Source organism: Eleutherodactylus coqui, chromosome 13, assembly GCF_035609145.1.
Source record: "Eleutherodactylus coqui strain aEleCoq1 chromosome 13, aEleCoq1.hap1, whole genome shotgun sequence".
NCBI classification, from domain to species: Eukaryota; Metazoa; Chordata; class Amphibia; order Anura; family Eleutherodactylidae; genus Eleutherodactylus; species Eleutherodactylus coqui.
In genome coordinates this window covers 21,415,726-21,432,842 of record NC_089849.1, presented here as the reverse complement: position 1 = coordinate 21,432,842, position 17,117 = coordinate 21,415,726, and the positions used below count along the sequence as shown (strand labels likewise).

At 49.9% G+C, this 17,117-nt stretch overlaps 1 protein-coding gene across 4 annotated transcripts in view; it reads right to left on the bottom strand.

Moving 5' to 3' along the window:
• Positions 1–17,117, bottom strand: part of GNAS (GNAS complex locus) — a 193,026-nt gene that overhangs the window by 70,437 nt on the left and 105,472 nt on the right. For 2 of the 4 annotated variants that reach the window (XM_066587232.1, XM_066587234.1), the window contains exon 1: positions 10,093–11,222. The exons of the other annotated variants lie outside the window; for them this stretch is intronic. In XM_066587232.1, coding sequence (XP_066443329.1) covers positions 10,093–10,231 — 139 coding nt within the window. In that variant the 5' untranslated portion in view covers positions 10,232–11,222. Of the gene's footprint in view, positions 1–10,092; positions 11,223–17,117 lie in introns of those variants that run through there. 4 annotated transcript variants of the gene reach the window in all.

Genomic DNA, 17,117 nt, shown 5'->3' with positions numbered 1-17,117 from the left:
CAATATGGAGGAGGCAGACATAATATCCGTTATATAAGATGGCGCGGCTCGTCTTGTGACCCTCCGGCTCAGAGTTTACACAGTGGAAACTTTATTTCTACATGACTAAAACAACAAAGTGCCCGTTCTCCGGCCGAAGTGGGGGGGGGGGGGGGGGGGCGCCGCTGTCAGGCGCTTCATGCTTAATAGGCAAATTAAAGACAGAGGGATCCTTCAGCCTCGCCCTATGTAACCCGGCATGGCACTTAGCTGCCACTCTGTTTTATCAGACATGCGGATGTTATCTCACATGCGTGCATGGTGGAACGCAAGTGTGCACCGGCTGTACGAGTATACGGCGACGGTAACCAAGGGTGCCGTCAGTCTGTGCGGAGGTGGATACTCCTTTAACATCAATGTGCACATGCAATAACATCACTAAAAGACGATGGTCGGCGTGTGTTCAACAGCCATGCTTCAGTGTGTGCCCAGTAACCGCACGCTGGGGGTCTGGCATTCACGGTTGGCCTAGTGGGGTGGTAAGTGGAGTTTGGAGTTATATAATATGATCGTTCTAACAGGTCAGCATCCATTATCATGGTGTTCACATCACTTTGGGATAGTGGATATTCCTGCTCTCCACGTCCTTCCTTACGAATATCCTGATGACCCCATTAACTACCTATATGGGAGAAACATTAAGCTGGATATAGTGTTTGTAGGGTTTCGTAGAGTTACAGCAGAGTTGGCCTCCGTTGAGTGGGGGGGCGCTTTTGTCAGGGCGGTTACCCCACAGTTAGGCAGGGTGATCGTAGGTCCTGTATAGGGTCAGTGTGCTCTCAGAACATCGCCTTCAATATAGGCCGGCTGCCCCTGGAAAGCGGTGAGTGTATGTAGTACTATCAACAGAGCTGGACTCAACAAACCGCCAGTACTGCAGTAAGACCTGCTGTATAACCCTTAACCCTAAGAATGCATTTATCATTATGTGGGCGTATATTGGGGTTGTTCATGATTTGAAAGCATCTTTTAAAAAAAAAAAAAAAAAAAAAAAACCAAACTTTATTCTAAGGGGTATCATTTAGCAGCAACAAGCTAGCAGTTTACAAGGGGTTGTCTACGGACAAAACACTCATGACATACATCGCCAACATCCGAACGGTGGGAACCTGACAATGCATGCATGTCCCTTCTGTTAGCCTGTTTCCCTGAAAATAAGACATACCCTGAAAATAAGACATAGCATGATTTTCCAGATTTTTTGAGGATGTAAAATGATTTTCCAGGCTTTTTGAGGATGCTTGAAATATAAGCCCTACTCCAAAATTAAGCTCTGCTAACAGTTAATTAAAAAAGTCATTTTAAATAGTGTCCAGGCAGCTATACATGTAAAAAAGTTAAACCTTTTTGAACAAACATTAATATAAGACACTGTCTTATTTTCGGGGAAACACGGTAGCTCCATTCGTTGTTTTCCTGATGACTACATGTTTGGCCACCAATGAAGAAAGCCAAAAGGACCTAAACAGGAGACAGAGTGGTTTAGCACAGTCACTTCATTCCCGTCTAACGCCCCACAGTCTCCGATGCTATATTAGCTGCCGTACACCGTTCCTATAATTCTATAAACTACTCCATTTAGAGACTGTACCGGTCCATATATGATGTTTTGGCATATAATGCCAAGTACATATAATGAATACCACCACTTCTCGCCATTATCTTATATTTATCCCCAGCTTTCTCTGCAGGCTGTATATCTACTTCTCAGTCTTCCCTGAGCTGGTGGGTGCAGTACGCTGCCATGTCGTCCCCCATACACTGCATACAGATAAGGAGATTCTGCACCTCCATATCTCTGTAGCACACCAAGGACCAGCGGTGGCATGGAGGACATTATACAGCAGTACAGATGTGAATCCAGTACTAGGATGCGATAAACCACTGACTATAGAATCAGTAGCAGCATCGCCGACTCTGTAGCTGCTCCCTCTCCTCTTCGTAGACTTCTATGGGCAGTAAGTAACCAGATTTGTCAGTGAAGAAGAGGCGAGGCAGATTTTAGCAGTGGAAGTGTAGGAAGAAGGGGAGAAGAGTCTTGCTAAATGTAGGAAGAAGCTTTTTTCTCTAATACAATACACAAAGTTTCTGATTTTCACCAGTACTATTAACTTATGAAAAGTTTGTTGAAACAACATTGACTCACAGGGCATTACAATATTTATCACCGGATCACTCAATGGGCAATAGATGTACGACTGCTGGTAACCTCACTGATCACTAGGACGGGGGTTCCTAGTTTCTGTTCTGGAAGAGGTCATGAAATAGACTTTTTAAATGGAAGGTTGTGCACTATGGGACTGATGGAGATAATGCCGTTTAGCGCTTGGCTATCTCAGTGCGTCCCATGGAAACTGAATGAAGCTTCGAGGTGCACACATGACCACCGCTCCATTGGAAGTCCTAGGATGAAAGATTTTTCTGCTAACGTCCAATCAAGGATGAATCATTTATGGACCAGCTAATTTTAAAAAATGGCAGCCTTCTTTGCAGATGATGGCAGTCTGTCATCAGTCGACTAAAAGCCTGCACCTTCTATCACAAGTGGCCAACACTTCACAGGGGTTGGCGCCAACTGCTTCTGCTCCGTAACGGTATGCTGTGGGTGCTGACAGTGGGTGCCCGACCAGCCGGGGCTCCAAGCGGTGGACCCCAACCGATCAACCACTGACGACACATCCTGAGGATACAGCGATCGTATTTGACAGGAAAACCCCTTTAAATGTTTTAGTGGACGTTTTCCATTTTAACCCTTTATGAAGAAAATCATAGATACCATTATTTGAGGAGGCAACGAATGTGTAAAGCTTGGTCTCCAAGCAACCAAAGCGGTATCCGCCTACAAATCCACAACGCATCCGCAATTGAATTGCGGATTGCTCGCTTCCGTAGAGATCTATGGCGCATGCTGCAATTTCTTTTCCATGTGTGGCATCCACAACTCAAATCCGCAGGCGTTGATTGCAGTGCGGACGCCCCGTGCCTCCCCATTGGCGGCTTTAACTGTGGATCGTCCGCAATTCAAATCCGCCTGTGGACGTTGGGCCTTAAGAACAGAAGTATTCCGATTCTGGTATTCTAGTGGTTCTACAAGGATGAGAGTGCAGAAGAAGTAGCGATGCCTGTGAAGTTAGGAAGTGTCAGGCTAATCACCCAGCTGAAGCACTAACGATCCTAGAAATCCTGCACAGCGCTGTAAAACTAAATCCAGCAGGCTTCGTCCTCCGCACTGACCTCTACGGGACAAACAACCAGCAAGAGGTGGAAGAACTGCTTCTACGGGCGCATGAGGACGTCTACTGAGCGCTGTCCTTAGGGTCTTCCATCTCCCATAATGGGCAAGAACTGGGGGCAAACACTTTGCTGACTTGTGGCATGAAGCTTCTTTACTCCATCAAGTCATACACAGCCTCATCGGCAAGACAGAATGACAACCACCATGGGTAAGATGGACGGAGACGATCCCAGAAACCATGACCATGCAGAGTATCTTTACTCCTACAACACCTACCAGGACCACATGTGCCGGCGCCTTCTTATTCATCACTGCACTCCGAGCATGCTCAGAGTGCAACAACCATGCTCTACCTGTTCATCACTGCATCATGTGTCTCTGGAGCGCACGTTCAGGGCATTCGTCATTACTGGGTCACGCTCGGAGTGCGTTTGATGTGCTCCAGAAATTTGTAGGGTTGAATGCAGATCACAAGTGTGGCGGCGTTCAAATGATCAATGGCAATGACAACATTGCTATAAAACGCATCCTGAGACTGCGCTCAATGCGTCTGTCATCCATCTACTGGAGCATGAGCGTACTACACATGCCGAGGATAGGTCATCAGTGGTTGAAGTCCCAGAAGACCCCTTTAATGGACCAAGGGTTTGTGAGCAGGTAGCAAGAGAACAGGGAGGAAGTAGAGTATAAGCAGCACAGCCCTGATCTGTGTGGCCCTTTACACGAACCCATAGCCTTACGATATGGTAAACACAGGGCCCTACAAGTCCCTTTAAAAGGGGTTGTGCCAAGTTATAAAGTTATCACTTTATGATCAGTGGGGTCCAACCACTAGGACCCCATAGGTCCCTGCATGAATGCAGGAGAGGTCACACGCCAGTAAGAACTCACTAGGAGATTCTGCAGCGTCTGTGAATAAGGCCTCCTGCAGACAGCAGGGTCAGACCCCGCTGCAAAAATTCTCGTAGCGGGATGCGAGCCGTGCCACTGCAGTGACCACCGCGACTGGCCTGCTCCGGCATCTCCCCGCTCTGCAATGTGCCTGCTGCCGCCCAGCCGGCGCGTCACCCGTGACGTTTCTGTGGGGACCTCTGCGAGGCTCACACAGAAATAGGACATGCTGCGATTTGTTTACCGCGCGAGTTTTCACGCGGTCAAATTGCGGCTGCCTGCATAGGATTGCATTATCTAATACAATCCTATGGCAGCGGGCGGAAATTCTGCAGGAAATCCCACTGCGAAATTCCCACCCCTTTGTGCAACAGGCCTATCTTGTGTGCTCTCTCACTAGGCAGCAGCTTCCTCCTCCTCCCTCCCTTCTCCATAGACTTCTATGTGCAGCATAAACCATCATCCTCCACTTCCTGCTCTCCATCTTGTTATTTCTCTTACCAGAAATTGACATCATTTGACAACAGGCAGTGGATACTTATATTATTAGACAATCAGAAGGATGGTAGACCCCTAGTGCCAGCCACTTTAGAGGGATCTTTTTATTTTGGGCACACTGACTATCATATTAAAATGGGTTTTACCACCAAAGCCATTTGTTCTCCTAATCAGTCCCATATTGTCCTGTGGATGAGGTCCAACTGCTGGGACCACCAGTGATCCCGAGAACAACACTCACAAATGCCCCACGGGTATGGAGCAGCAGTGCGCATGCGTGATCAGCGCTCCATTCGCATTCATGGGAGGGACAAGATTGCGGAGTGCAGCCTGTTCCATAGAAGTGAATACAGCGGAGGTTCATTCACATGGAGCCTTCAGTGGAAGCATCCTCAGGATGACTGGTGGTCCGAGCGGTCAGACCCCTGGCAATCATGCATATTCTGTGTTACAGGGGGTTTTACCACTAAGACAAACAAACAGTCTCAGAGTACAGGAACCATCTACAGATACAGAGTAAAATGATCACTGCTTAAAGGGGTATTCTGGGACATTTCTAACTTTTTGCTATTAATGACTAACAGATGACCGGTGGCGACCCGCAGCTCTGATCCCGGTCGATCAGCTGATTCCCAGTGCTGCTGTTGCTATGGCCAGCGGAGAAAGCACTGAATTCAATAGGGCTGTGCTGCAATACCCACTCCGACCACTGCGCTACAGTCAGTCCTCACGGCGTGTCCTCGACGATCATCTACTGATGACCTGTCAATCCTCAACAGTAAAAGTCTCCCAGAATACCCTTTAACTACTGAGAACCTATCCTGAGGATAGGACATCAATGAAGGGCCGTCGTTTGGGATCTCTGCCCATCAACTGATCGTCCGGCCTACTGCCAATGCACAGGGCCAAAAATGTAGTAATCACTGGTCAGCGCCGGAAGTGCGATAGCCAGCTTTACTTCCACTGAAATCAAAGGCAGTGGTACCTTCTACTAGACTTCCCACCCCTCCTTGTGGTCCAGGCCGGATGGCAATGGGGAACCAGAAGTGCAATCAGAGGCGGCGCTCCTATTGGCTTGACTCTGTTGTAATCAGCCGTGACTTCCGGCACTGACGGCGGACCAAATGATCAGCTGATCGGAGGGGATCGAGTACCAGGCCCCTGTCCAACAACTATTCATAACCTTTCCTGGAGAAGTCATCAGTACTAAAAGCCCCGAAATACCCCTTTAATAATGTGTTGATATCAAAGGTGCAAACTATTTTAAGTGTTAGTAGCCAATCTGAGTTTTAGTGGCCCAACATTAACCCTCCTATGATACCAGTTTCAAAGTACAGGACTACAATGAACAAGTCTGGGGCCAAGTAGACCCCCATGGTACCATAGAGGGGCGAGAACCTCAGCAGATATCAGAAGAAGACATTCCATAAGGCCAAGTCCCGGCACACTTCTAACATACTTCCATTTGTTCAGCCCTGATCAAAACAGAAGCAACAGTGGAAAAAAGGAGCAAAACGGAGTCAACCCAGATCACGTCCAGGTGTATTTTGGGTAATCACACCCCGTCACTGGCATGTGCACCCCAGTGTACCAAGAAAGTATATTCTCATAGCGGAGAAGACTTGCCGCTGCTGATAATTGGCGCTTTGATGCAGCGGCCCTTTAACTAAGTCTAAGGAGGGCAAATGGCATCTTGGACCTGTAGCGGAGGGAGTCGCCTCGTCGTTGGAAGGACACTCAGCCTCCCAATGTACTAAGACTTCACCGACCGCCATCCACTACCACCGTGACCCTCCGAGCTGCCGGCAGGACCGCGATGAGGATATAAGAGGTCATTAATATTATTGTATCAAACGAACCAAATAGCAGCAAAAAAAAAAAAAAGTGCCGTCCATGGCAGCCAGCCCAGGGTGAATAAAGAGCTAAAACTCATCTGGTTGCTATGGGCAACTGCTCCACTTTTTGCACACTGATATACCCTGGGAAAGGGAGACAGGCACATACCAACCACCCCAGGATCACCGAACGCATAATTGATTAATCATGAAAGGATGGCTGGCTTTAATTTTCAACGGCTGACCATGGAATAAAATAACAGAAGAAGCCATACTGACTAGAGATGAGCGAACGTGTCCGTAACGGACACATCCGCACCCGGACACCGGCTTTAGCGAACACTGGAGTGTTCGCGCGTAAGTGTCCGGGTGCCGCCGGGGGGCGGGGAGATGCGCGGCGGCGCGGGCGGCAGTAGCGGGGAACAGGGGGGAGCCCTCTCTCTCTCCCTCTCCCCCCCGCTCCCCGCCGCACCCCCCCGCGCTGCCACGGCGGCCCCCGAACTTTTTCGCCCGAACACCGAGGTGTTCGCAAAGTTCGGTGTTCGGGCGAAAAAGGGGCGGGGCCGAACGTGTTCGCTCATCTCTAATACTGACCCGTCTGCTCCCTACAGCGCTCCCGGTCCGTACTGGCAGTGGAAGTCAGGTGACCACTGCAGCCAATCAGAGCCTGCAGCGTGTTCTCCTGGTATCAGCGTTCCTAGCTGTTGGCTGCAGCCTCCGATTCGCTGCCACCTGATCTCCGCTGTCAGTACAGATTGAGGGCAGTTTTGCCGTTTCCTGAGAGAAGACAGAAGAGTATGGCTCACTTTGTCATTTTAATCGCACGGCCAGTAGTTAAAAAATAAAATAAAGTTGCATGACCCCCTTTAACAATAGGTGGTGCTGCATCTCCTTTCATGTGCAGGTTGAAAGAGAAGACATCATCAAACTGTCACATTCCTGAGCTCAGTGGACTGATTAAGTATTTATCTCTCAGCTCGGTTTGTCTGTTTTACGTTTTGAGTGCAAAACAGTCTCAAATTTCTGTGTGTGAACATTTGTATTTCAATCAAGAGGAGTGTCCTCTCTGCATTTATACATTATATATGTGCCCCATCCAATCCTGTTCCATTTTAGCCTGAGGAAGGATCGATAGAAGACGCGAAAGCTCGCTGTAACATCATGTAATTATGTTAGCCATTAAAAGGTCTCATATCTACAAGATTACTTGGTTTCTCTCACCGAGAACAATCACACTAACTCAAAAACATCCTATCATTAGTAGCATATGTACTGGGAAGTGGGCATCCCCGCTTACTAGTGGAGAATTGGCTGCTCTTCATTGAGATCTGGTAACACAGCTCATTCACAGACTACAACAGCCAGCTCTCTACCGGGAGCAGCAGGTCCCACATCAGTTGGGGTTGCAGCCGGAAGACCCCAGCGATCAGCCAACTGTAGTGCATCAGACTGATACAGCAGGAACAATCTCTACATGTCACACTGACTTCAAACATGGGTGACTGACCAAGCCTTGGACTGTAGGGGAAAACCAGGAAACTAATCACGAATACTAAGTGTAGAAGACATGTCACTAGAGAATTAAAAGAGCAGCGGCTACCGAGCAGATTGATATATGACATGTGGGACAACATGCAGTATAACGTGTCTTTTGTTAATCCCTCCTGTACATTTAGGAGTCCACTGGGCGATCCCATCAGTGACTCACAGCTCTCTGTATGCAGTTATACCAGGAAGCCTGTCAGTCACTGACAGGACCACCCACTGGACTCCTGACAGCTCTCTCTCCATGTATAGTTATACCGGGAAGCCTGTCAGTCACTGACAGCTCTGCCCACTAGACTCTAAGTCCGGAACGAGCAGATTACACATAATATACAAGATCTACTGAATTTTTCCCCCCACATGTTAGAGCGGAAGGAGCTGAGCAGATTGATATAACATAAGGGGAAAGTACTTGTACATGGCACTGAATCTCTGCTTGTTTCGGACTTCGGAGTCCAGTGGGCGGTCCTATCAGTGAGTGACAGCCTCGGTTATCTAGTTGTACATGCACAGCTGTCTGGAGTCCAGTGGGCGGTCCTATCGGTGACAGACACCCTTCCTTCTAGAATGGCATGATCAGAGATCTCAGTTATCATTGATAGGACCGCCCACTGGACTCCTAAGCCCAGAATGAACAGATTCAGGTCATTAAACAAGTCCTACTGAATCTTTTCCCGCATGTCATGTATCATTCCGCCCGGCTCCTCCTGCTTTATAGCCTGTTGACCGAAGATCCAATAGCCTTTTTAATGTGATGAGATCCCTTTAAGGAGCCCCCTAGATCCTACTGTTCCCCCAGCATTGGGAAGGATGACGGGGTATGTTGGATAGAAAAGTCTGGTACTTTATTTGTATAAGGTAAGCTGCTGCCAGGGGGCAGAGGTGTGTGGTAGCAGCTTGCTTCCCTCCCCCAAGTATATGGGCGGGTCGGGAAGGGCAGACACCCCATGCCAGGTCTATGGCCGCCTCCTATATGGCTCATCACGTCCCGCCGGTCAGACACACAGATAGCGCTCAGAAGAACCCCGCTCTTGAAGCTAAGCATCCGTGTGCAGCGGTTACTGCAGACCAACGTTAGCAAGTCCTAGAACGGTGCGGTATGGGCATGTCTATGCCAGGACAGTGGGCATAACCTGTGTTCCTCCAGCTGCTTGGACCCGACACCTCTCCCCAGGCTGGACACACAGGAGGGCTGTCATAGTGTATGCCCAGCACATTGGAGGATGTAGTGCAGGCCCGATACCCTGGGGGTAATAGTGCAGCCACAGCACACTGGAATTGTAGGGTATGCCCAGCATGCCAGGGGTTGTAGTGTACGATTATGGTTGTAGAGTATGGTCTTGCCATGCTGGGGATTGTAGTACATGCTCAGCACACTGTGGACTGTAGCGTAGGGCCTGGCCTGTTGGGGGTGTAGCATTAGCCCGGCCCGCTGGGGGTTGCAGTGTACGGCCCGGCCCGCTGGGGGTTGCAGTGTATGCCTCGACCTGCTGGGGGTTGTAGTGCACCCTGAGGGTTGTGGTGCATGTCCCAGCCCACTGGGGGTTGTAGTGTATGCCCCGGCCGGCTGGGGGTTGTAGTGCACCCTGAGGGTTGCAGTGTATCCCCCGGCCCACTGGGGGTTGTAGTGCACCCTGGGGGTTGCAGTGTATGCCCCGGCCCGCTGGGGGTTGCAGTGTATGCCCCGGCCCGCTGGGGGTTGCAGTGTATGCCCCGGCCCGCTGGGGGTTGCAGTGTATGCCCCGGCCCGCTGGGGGTTGCAGTGTATGCCCCGGCCCGCTGGGGGTTGCAGTGTAGTCCCGCCCGGCCCGCTGGGGGTTGTAGTCCCGCCCGGCCCGCTGGGGGTTGCAGTGTATGCCCCGGCCCGCTGGGGGTTGCAGTGTATGCCCCGGCCCGCTGGGGGTTGCAGTGTATGCCCCGGCCCGCTGGGGGTTGTAGTCCCGCCTGGCCCGCTGGGGGTTGCAGTGTATGCCCCGGCCCGCTGGGGGTTGCAGTGTATGCCCCGGCCCGCTGGGGGTTGTAGTCCCGCCCGGCCCCACCCTCGCTCACCCAGCAGCAGCAGCCTGTGCGTGGCCCGGTACACCTGCTTGTCCTTCTGCAGCTGCTTGTCGATCTTCTTGTTGGCCTCCCGCTGCGCCTTCTCCTCGTTGCGCTGGTCCTCCGTCTTGCTGTTCCCCAAGCAGCCCATCCTCCTCCTCCGCCGTCCGCTCCTCGTCAGGCCCCGCAACCACACCGAGCACTCCGCCCGTCACTGACCGATCACTGCCACCCGCCGGCCGGCCTACGCGCCCAGGAAAACCCGCTCTGGCCGGAGGAGGCAAAACAAACAAGTAGGCCGCGGCCTCCCCGCCCCCCCTCTGTCACGACACACGATTAAAAAAAAAAAAAAAAAACAAATTTTCACGTCCCCGATAAAACGCGACAGAAGGGGAAAAAACCCGGCGGAGCGCCTCCCCCCGCCCCGATGACCGCGGCCGCTAGTGAGCCCGGTAACCGTCAGTCATCGGTGACAGCTGCGCGGGGGTCACACGCCCCCGAATTAACCATTTGCAGTGGCGGCGGCCCCCTGGTAGCGGCGCGGGGACGGGGGGTGCCAGCAGCCTCCCCCTCCTCTCTCCAGCTCCTTCCTGTCTTAAAATGGTGGCCCGGTCTCTCCTCCTCCTCTCGGGGGTCTGATCGCACGGCGGGGGGCGACACTGGGGGAGCGCCCCGATATCGATCAGGGAAAAAAAGGGGGGAGAGGGGAACCCGCAATGTCACCGGTAGGGGGCGCGGCCAGGTAAATAGCAGGATGTGCGGGAGGGAGGGGGGCGGCCTGACAGTGAATGGGTTAATCAATCCTGCTGGACGGGGAGCCCCGGTAATGGGCCCGGCGGTTGTCCGGGTCACTGGGTGCACACAGCACCCCCCCTGCAGATGAGGTCCGGTAGGATAATCCACTGAGGAGAAGGGGGGTGACTGATGGTACAGTCCTGATTATTGGGGTGATGGTTCCCGATGCGGTGCAGGACCCCCCCGCTCTTCTGGTGGCTGCGGCTGGACTCGTCCTCCTCCCCCTGGGGGCGGGGGGGATGTCGGGGTGCCCCGGTCCCTGGTGCTGTAGATGGAGGGCTCCTCCACCACCGCCGCGGCTGCTGCTGCTCCTTGCAGTATTTTGCTCTTATTTCTCACGGCTTGGAAATGAGGGCTGAGACACGGGGTGGGGCAAAGCGCGCACTGCACGCCGGGAAACGGCTGCGATTCACATGATGAGACGTCAGGCCTGGGCTCCGCCGGGCGCCCTCTTCAAAGCAGTGTGCGGAGCCCCCCTGCATGCTCACAGCCCCCCAGGAGCCCCCCTGCATGCTCACAGCCACCCAGGAGCCCCTTTTGCTCCTCTCTGCACTATGACCCCCGTTGTCTCCATTAGGCGTTGTGCACACCCTGTGCCGCTGTTTCGGTGACTAGTCCGCCATATAATACCGTACCGCCATATAATACCGTACCGCCATATAATACCGTACCGCCATATAATACTGTACCGCCATACGTATTTTAGGGCCCGGCCGCTGCGGTTATCCGTGAATCGCGCACGTTGTTACTGTAAAAAACGGATGACATAGCGTTTAGTTGCGCCCCACGGCGGTGGTGCGGGTAACGCAGTCGCCGCGCACGCTTAGCATGGCGTACGGTGCTGTGCCGGTTTTGGAGCCAAGGAGTTCCAAGAGTACTAAGCTTTTTTGTTGCACGAAAAAGAAAACTTTGAAACCTATACTTTTTGATCATTTTTTTATTGTGCTTTTTTGGGGGGGGGGGGGGGGACAAAAATAGCACCCGGCTCAGTTTTTTTTAGAATTGCTTTCTATGTATAGCAGTTGTGCAGGATAGAGATGTTGTAGATGCCATGGTAAAAAAAAAAATGTAAAAAAACCCCGCTTTTGGTAACGGGGACAAGTGCACAATTTTTTTTTAAAATCAGTGTTTTTCTTTTCTTTTGAGCCTATGACGGCTTTGATCATACACTGCAGTACCTGCACGCTGCAGTGCATTATCACTATTGGTAGAGATCACGGACCGTCGCCGACCCGGACATCATTGTCTGGTTCCCTCTGTGAGAACTTTGGATGCTGCGTTCAACACTGATGTAAGGGGTTAACAGTGGGGATCGGGGGTCCCACAGATCGCTGCTGTTGTAGCAGGGGGTCGGTCACAGCCGGCAGCCGTTGTGGATGGCAAGGGCTCAGCTTACTAACATGGCTTTAGGCTTGGCTCACAGGGGCCAGAAATCCCGCGGAATCTCCGCAGCGGGACCGCATGATTTGCGCATCTAAGTTATTACGTCACTGAGGGGTGTATAAAATATAGGATAATAGGGTAACATAAAACAAGCCCTCCAACACAACCCTCACCATCCTCCACGGGGCCCCCAAACCACTCCCATCACCCGGCCGCGGCTTGGACGCCCCTGGCGTAGTGTCTCATCCTGCTTAGCTCATGGTGGAATGGGCATTTCAATAAGGGGAGGAGGACCCTATATGGCGGCACACACCATATAATCACTCTGTGGCTTCATGGTATTCACGGCCAATGTCCACCGCTACACCGACGGGTGATACCTCTGTAGACGGAGCCGCGCCACAATACAATAGGGCTGAATACACTGCCACTCGCTCAATGTCCTAGAAGGGTTAATGGCAGCCAAAGAGCCGCAGGAGCGCACTGCAGATAAATGAGCCCCCTGGGCGCCTCTGGCAGGTGATTCTCAGCACAGCCCTAAGTGAAATCACGTAAGCACCAGGTGTATCAGTCGTATCCCGCAGGATGCGCGCCACTTACAGCCGCGGGATTTCCTGCCACTGCGGTGAGAGAAGCCTTCAGTTCCCATCAGTGCGGCACACGACCATGGCTAGGGGATGTGGGGGGTACCTGTGCCCAGCTCTGTCAGTAATTACGGATGGATGACTGGGGAATCCCATGGGGTCTCTATGGGGCAGCAGAGAGTCACATGACACCACTAAGTAACAATGCCTCACTGCTGCCGCAGGTCTATCTCCACTGCAGGCGATCCGCTATATGTGAATGTACCCTAAATATAGTGTACCCTCGTACACCAGGATACAGATCAGAGCGTGGTCACACGGGGGGATGTGCTGTGGATTTTCCATACGGACCCTCCACACAGAAAATCCGCTGCATTTACAGTAGCAGCAAAGGGGACGAGGTTTTTTTATTATCTGGCCCACACACCGAGGGAAAAAAATCTGCACCAACCCCGTGCGGAAAGTGAAATGTGGCGCGGGATTTAAATCCGCAGCATGTCAATTTTAGCACCAGTTCTGCTGCAAAATCCACTCCTGACTGAGCCTGCCCGCTGCGGGATCTGCTGAAGATCTGTATCCTGCAGCAACAAGGACCCCGCTTCAACAGAACGGCCTACATTAAAGGGACAGCCCGCTGATTTTTTAAATTCATTTATTATATACCTATCTGCCAGTATATATAAGCTGGTGTTACCTTGGGTAGTTATTCCTCTCTAGCCCAACCTCCTGGCCTTTTTTTTGCCTTTTGTGATCTCAATTCTGACCAGCTCAGATCTACTTGGGGGGGTTATGGATTCCTTTTCTAGTCAGATTCTCAGTTTGCGTGTTGGTGTAAAATGGGTCTACCATAGAAACTGCTTACAGAGGCACTGCTGCTGATCACACAGCTCCTGTCACACAGGCATAATAGAGGAGACCGCAGCTCATCCTCCTGACTGTATACTTATGGTCTGTAGCTTATTGTGGTGAATAATGAAGGTAATGATAATTAAATTGCCCCCCACCCCAGCAGGCAGAATGGTATAACCTATAGCGAATGCTGTGCTGATGCATCATGGGATTGATGTGAAAATGAAAGTAAAAAAGGAAGAGATCAAACTTCTTACCGGAGGTCTCTACATTTCAAGCCTGACGCGATCCTCCTCCACAGACCTTCCCCGACTTCTGTGCATGCGCCCACTGGAATAAATGTTGGACACATGCAAAGGAGCCGGGGAGGGCCCGGGAAATTTAAAATCTCCTTGCTACCAGGAGCAGCTTGTTGAGCGCCTTCTGTGTGACACCGCTGCACCTCAGCAAGCTTACGAAGCCTCACAGAGCGCCACATTTTACACCTCATCCCTGCCGCTGAGGTCAAGAAGTACCCCGCCAAAAACAGAGTTTGCAGCAAGCTTTGTAGGAGGAGGGATACCTGGTTTTATTGCCCCATGTACCCATCCCAACCAGCCCCTGTAATTACCCGTTTTCAGACATACTACACAGTTTACATTATTACTTTCATCTAAGATTTAGGGAATGCTAAAAAAGAAAGGGGGGTATTTTTAGGGAGTCCATTTTTTTTCTGCACAAGTGAGCAGTGGGGTCTGGAATTTATTCAGTTGTGCCCTGAAATCCAATCGGTGTTCCCTCCATTATAGGCCTAGCCATGTGTCCAGTCAGCAGATTGGGGCCACAATGGGTATGTTTCTAAACACACGGGACAAACGGGGGATCCATTTTGGGGTGAAAGTCTTCATTCCTATGTACACTGTACAAAGAAAACTTTTTAAAATGACACAATTGCCAAAAAAAATCGTAATTTTTTTCCTTCTGCTTTGCTCAGATTCATTCAAAAACTGTGGTGTGAGAATATGCAGCGCACCCCTAGATGAATTCGTTAAGGGGTCTAGTTTTCATTTGTGGGGGTTCTCCATCATTTTGGCCGCTCAAGGGTTCTACAAGTGGGCAATGGGGCCTAAAACGCCTTCAAGCAAAATGTCTTCTGAAAGCCACCGGCTGCTCCTTTAGTTTTGGGCCCCGTTGTGCATATAGATATAAGATTAGGGCCACAATGGGTATGTTTCTGAACACAGGAAAAAAGGGGTATCCATTTTGGGGTGTAAATCCTCATTTTCATGTGCACTATAGGAAAAAAACCTGTTTTTACAATGACATATTTGCATATTTTTTAAAATGGGGTCATTTGTGGGGGTATCTATCATTCTCACACCTATGAGCCTTTACAATCTTGGCTTCGTGTAAGAAAACCAAATGTTTCTCAAAATGTTAATAATGAATGTTAAATTTGTACGTCTCCTAAACGGTTAAAAAAACACCAAAGTTTTTCCAATGTGCTTCCAGAATAAACAGATGGAAATATAGATATCATTAAAAATTTATACAGTATGTTTGCACATATTTGCGATATTGCAGTTGTAAATGTGGGATGACAGTTTTTTAAAAATTTTCCGAATTTTGTCGCTTTTAATAATTATACACAAATTATATCAGACTGTTTTCACCAACTAAATGAAGTACAACATGGGGCAAAAAAGAACGTCAGAATCACTGGGATATGCAAAACCTTTACGGAGTAATGCTATGTTAAAGTGACACATGTCAGATTTCCAAAGTTTGGCTTGGTCATTAAGGTGCAAACAGGCTTGGTCACTAAGGGGTTAAAACGGTTGTCTGAGATAACTTGAACCCCTTGGTGACGGAGCTTTTTTTGTTTTTTTCCTCCCTCCTCTTAAAATATCGTAACTCCTTTATTTATCCATGGACGTCGCTGTATGAGGGCTTGTTTTTGACGGGACGAGTTGTATTTTTTAATGGTGCTATTTAATGTATCATATAATGTACTGAAAAACGTTTAAAAAATAGAGAGATATGGAAAAAAAGACATTCCGCCATTTTTCGGTCAGTACTAGGGATGAGCGAGTATACTCGCTAAGGCACTACTCGCTCGAGTAATGTGCCTTAGCCGAGTATCTCCCCACTCGTCCCTAAAGATTCGGGGGCCGCCGCAGCTGACAGGTGAGTTGCGGCGGGGAGCAGGGGAGAGCGGGCGGGAGAGAGGGAGAGAGAGATCTCCCCTCCGTTCCTCCCCGCTCTCCCCCGCCCCGGCACCCTAATCTTTCGGGACGAGCGAGTAGTGCCTTAGCGAGTATACTCGCTCATCCCTTGTCAGTACGATTACTACGATACCAAACTTATATAGTTTTTTGGGGGGGGGGGGCTGTACTACTTGTATTTTTTAAAATTATTTTCTGTCTCCATCTTCTGCGCACAATAACATTTTTATTTTCCCGTCGACATAGTTGTGCAAGACCTCATTTTGTGCGGGACGGCCTGTAGTTTGCGTTGGTATCATTTTTGAATACATACGTCTTTTTGATCACTTTTTATTACATTTTTTCCTGGAGACAGGGTGACCAAAAACACATTTCTGGCATTCTTTATTTTATTTTTTCGGACAACGGTCACTGTGCGGGGTAAATAATGCGTTACTTTGATAGATTGAACTTTTACAGATGCAGCGATACCAAAAATGTATTTTTGTTTTATTATTTAGATTCTTTTATTGTAAATATGGCAAAAGGGTTTTTTTTTTTTTTTAAATTTTATTACTTTTTTTTTTAACAATTAGTAAAACTTTATTGTTCTTATTTTTACATTTTCTTTTAATCCCCCTAGGGGATGACAACTTGCGATGCTTTGATCGCTTCTGCAGTATGATGTAATTCCATAGCATTACATCATACTGCTATCGGGTAGGTAGTCTATCAAGTTACCCCACAGAGATGGCTTGATAGGCATTCTGCCATGACAGCCCTGGGCCTTTTGGAAGGCCCCCGGCTGCCATGACACCCGCACGGCTCCCTGTGATCTCATGGGTGGGGATTTACAGGCTTAACAGCCCCGATCGGCCGCGCAGCTTGTCGGGCTGATGCCGCCGGGTAACACGCGTTGCAACAATGCTACACGTCGCATGTATGTGAAGCCCATGCTATCCAATGGGTTCCTTCACATTTGCGAGGTATTGTAGCATGCGACATTGGGAGTCAAAAGCCTCGCGGGTTTCGCAATATGCACGCGACTTGTGAGGTTTTGTAGCCCATGTTTACCTATGGAGTCTTCCTCTCTATTGCATTGCATGAAAACGCAACTTTTGTGCAGTGCGGTGCAACTTTGACAATAGAAAATCCTACTGTCAAAGCCCTAAACTAAGTCCTAACTGCAGGAAAAAATAAATAATGTCATCTAAGAGGCGCTGTTATCTCCGGCGCGGGTCTT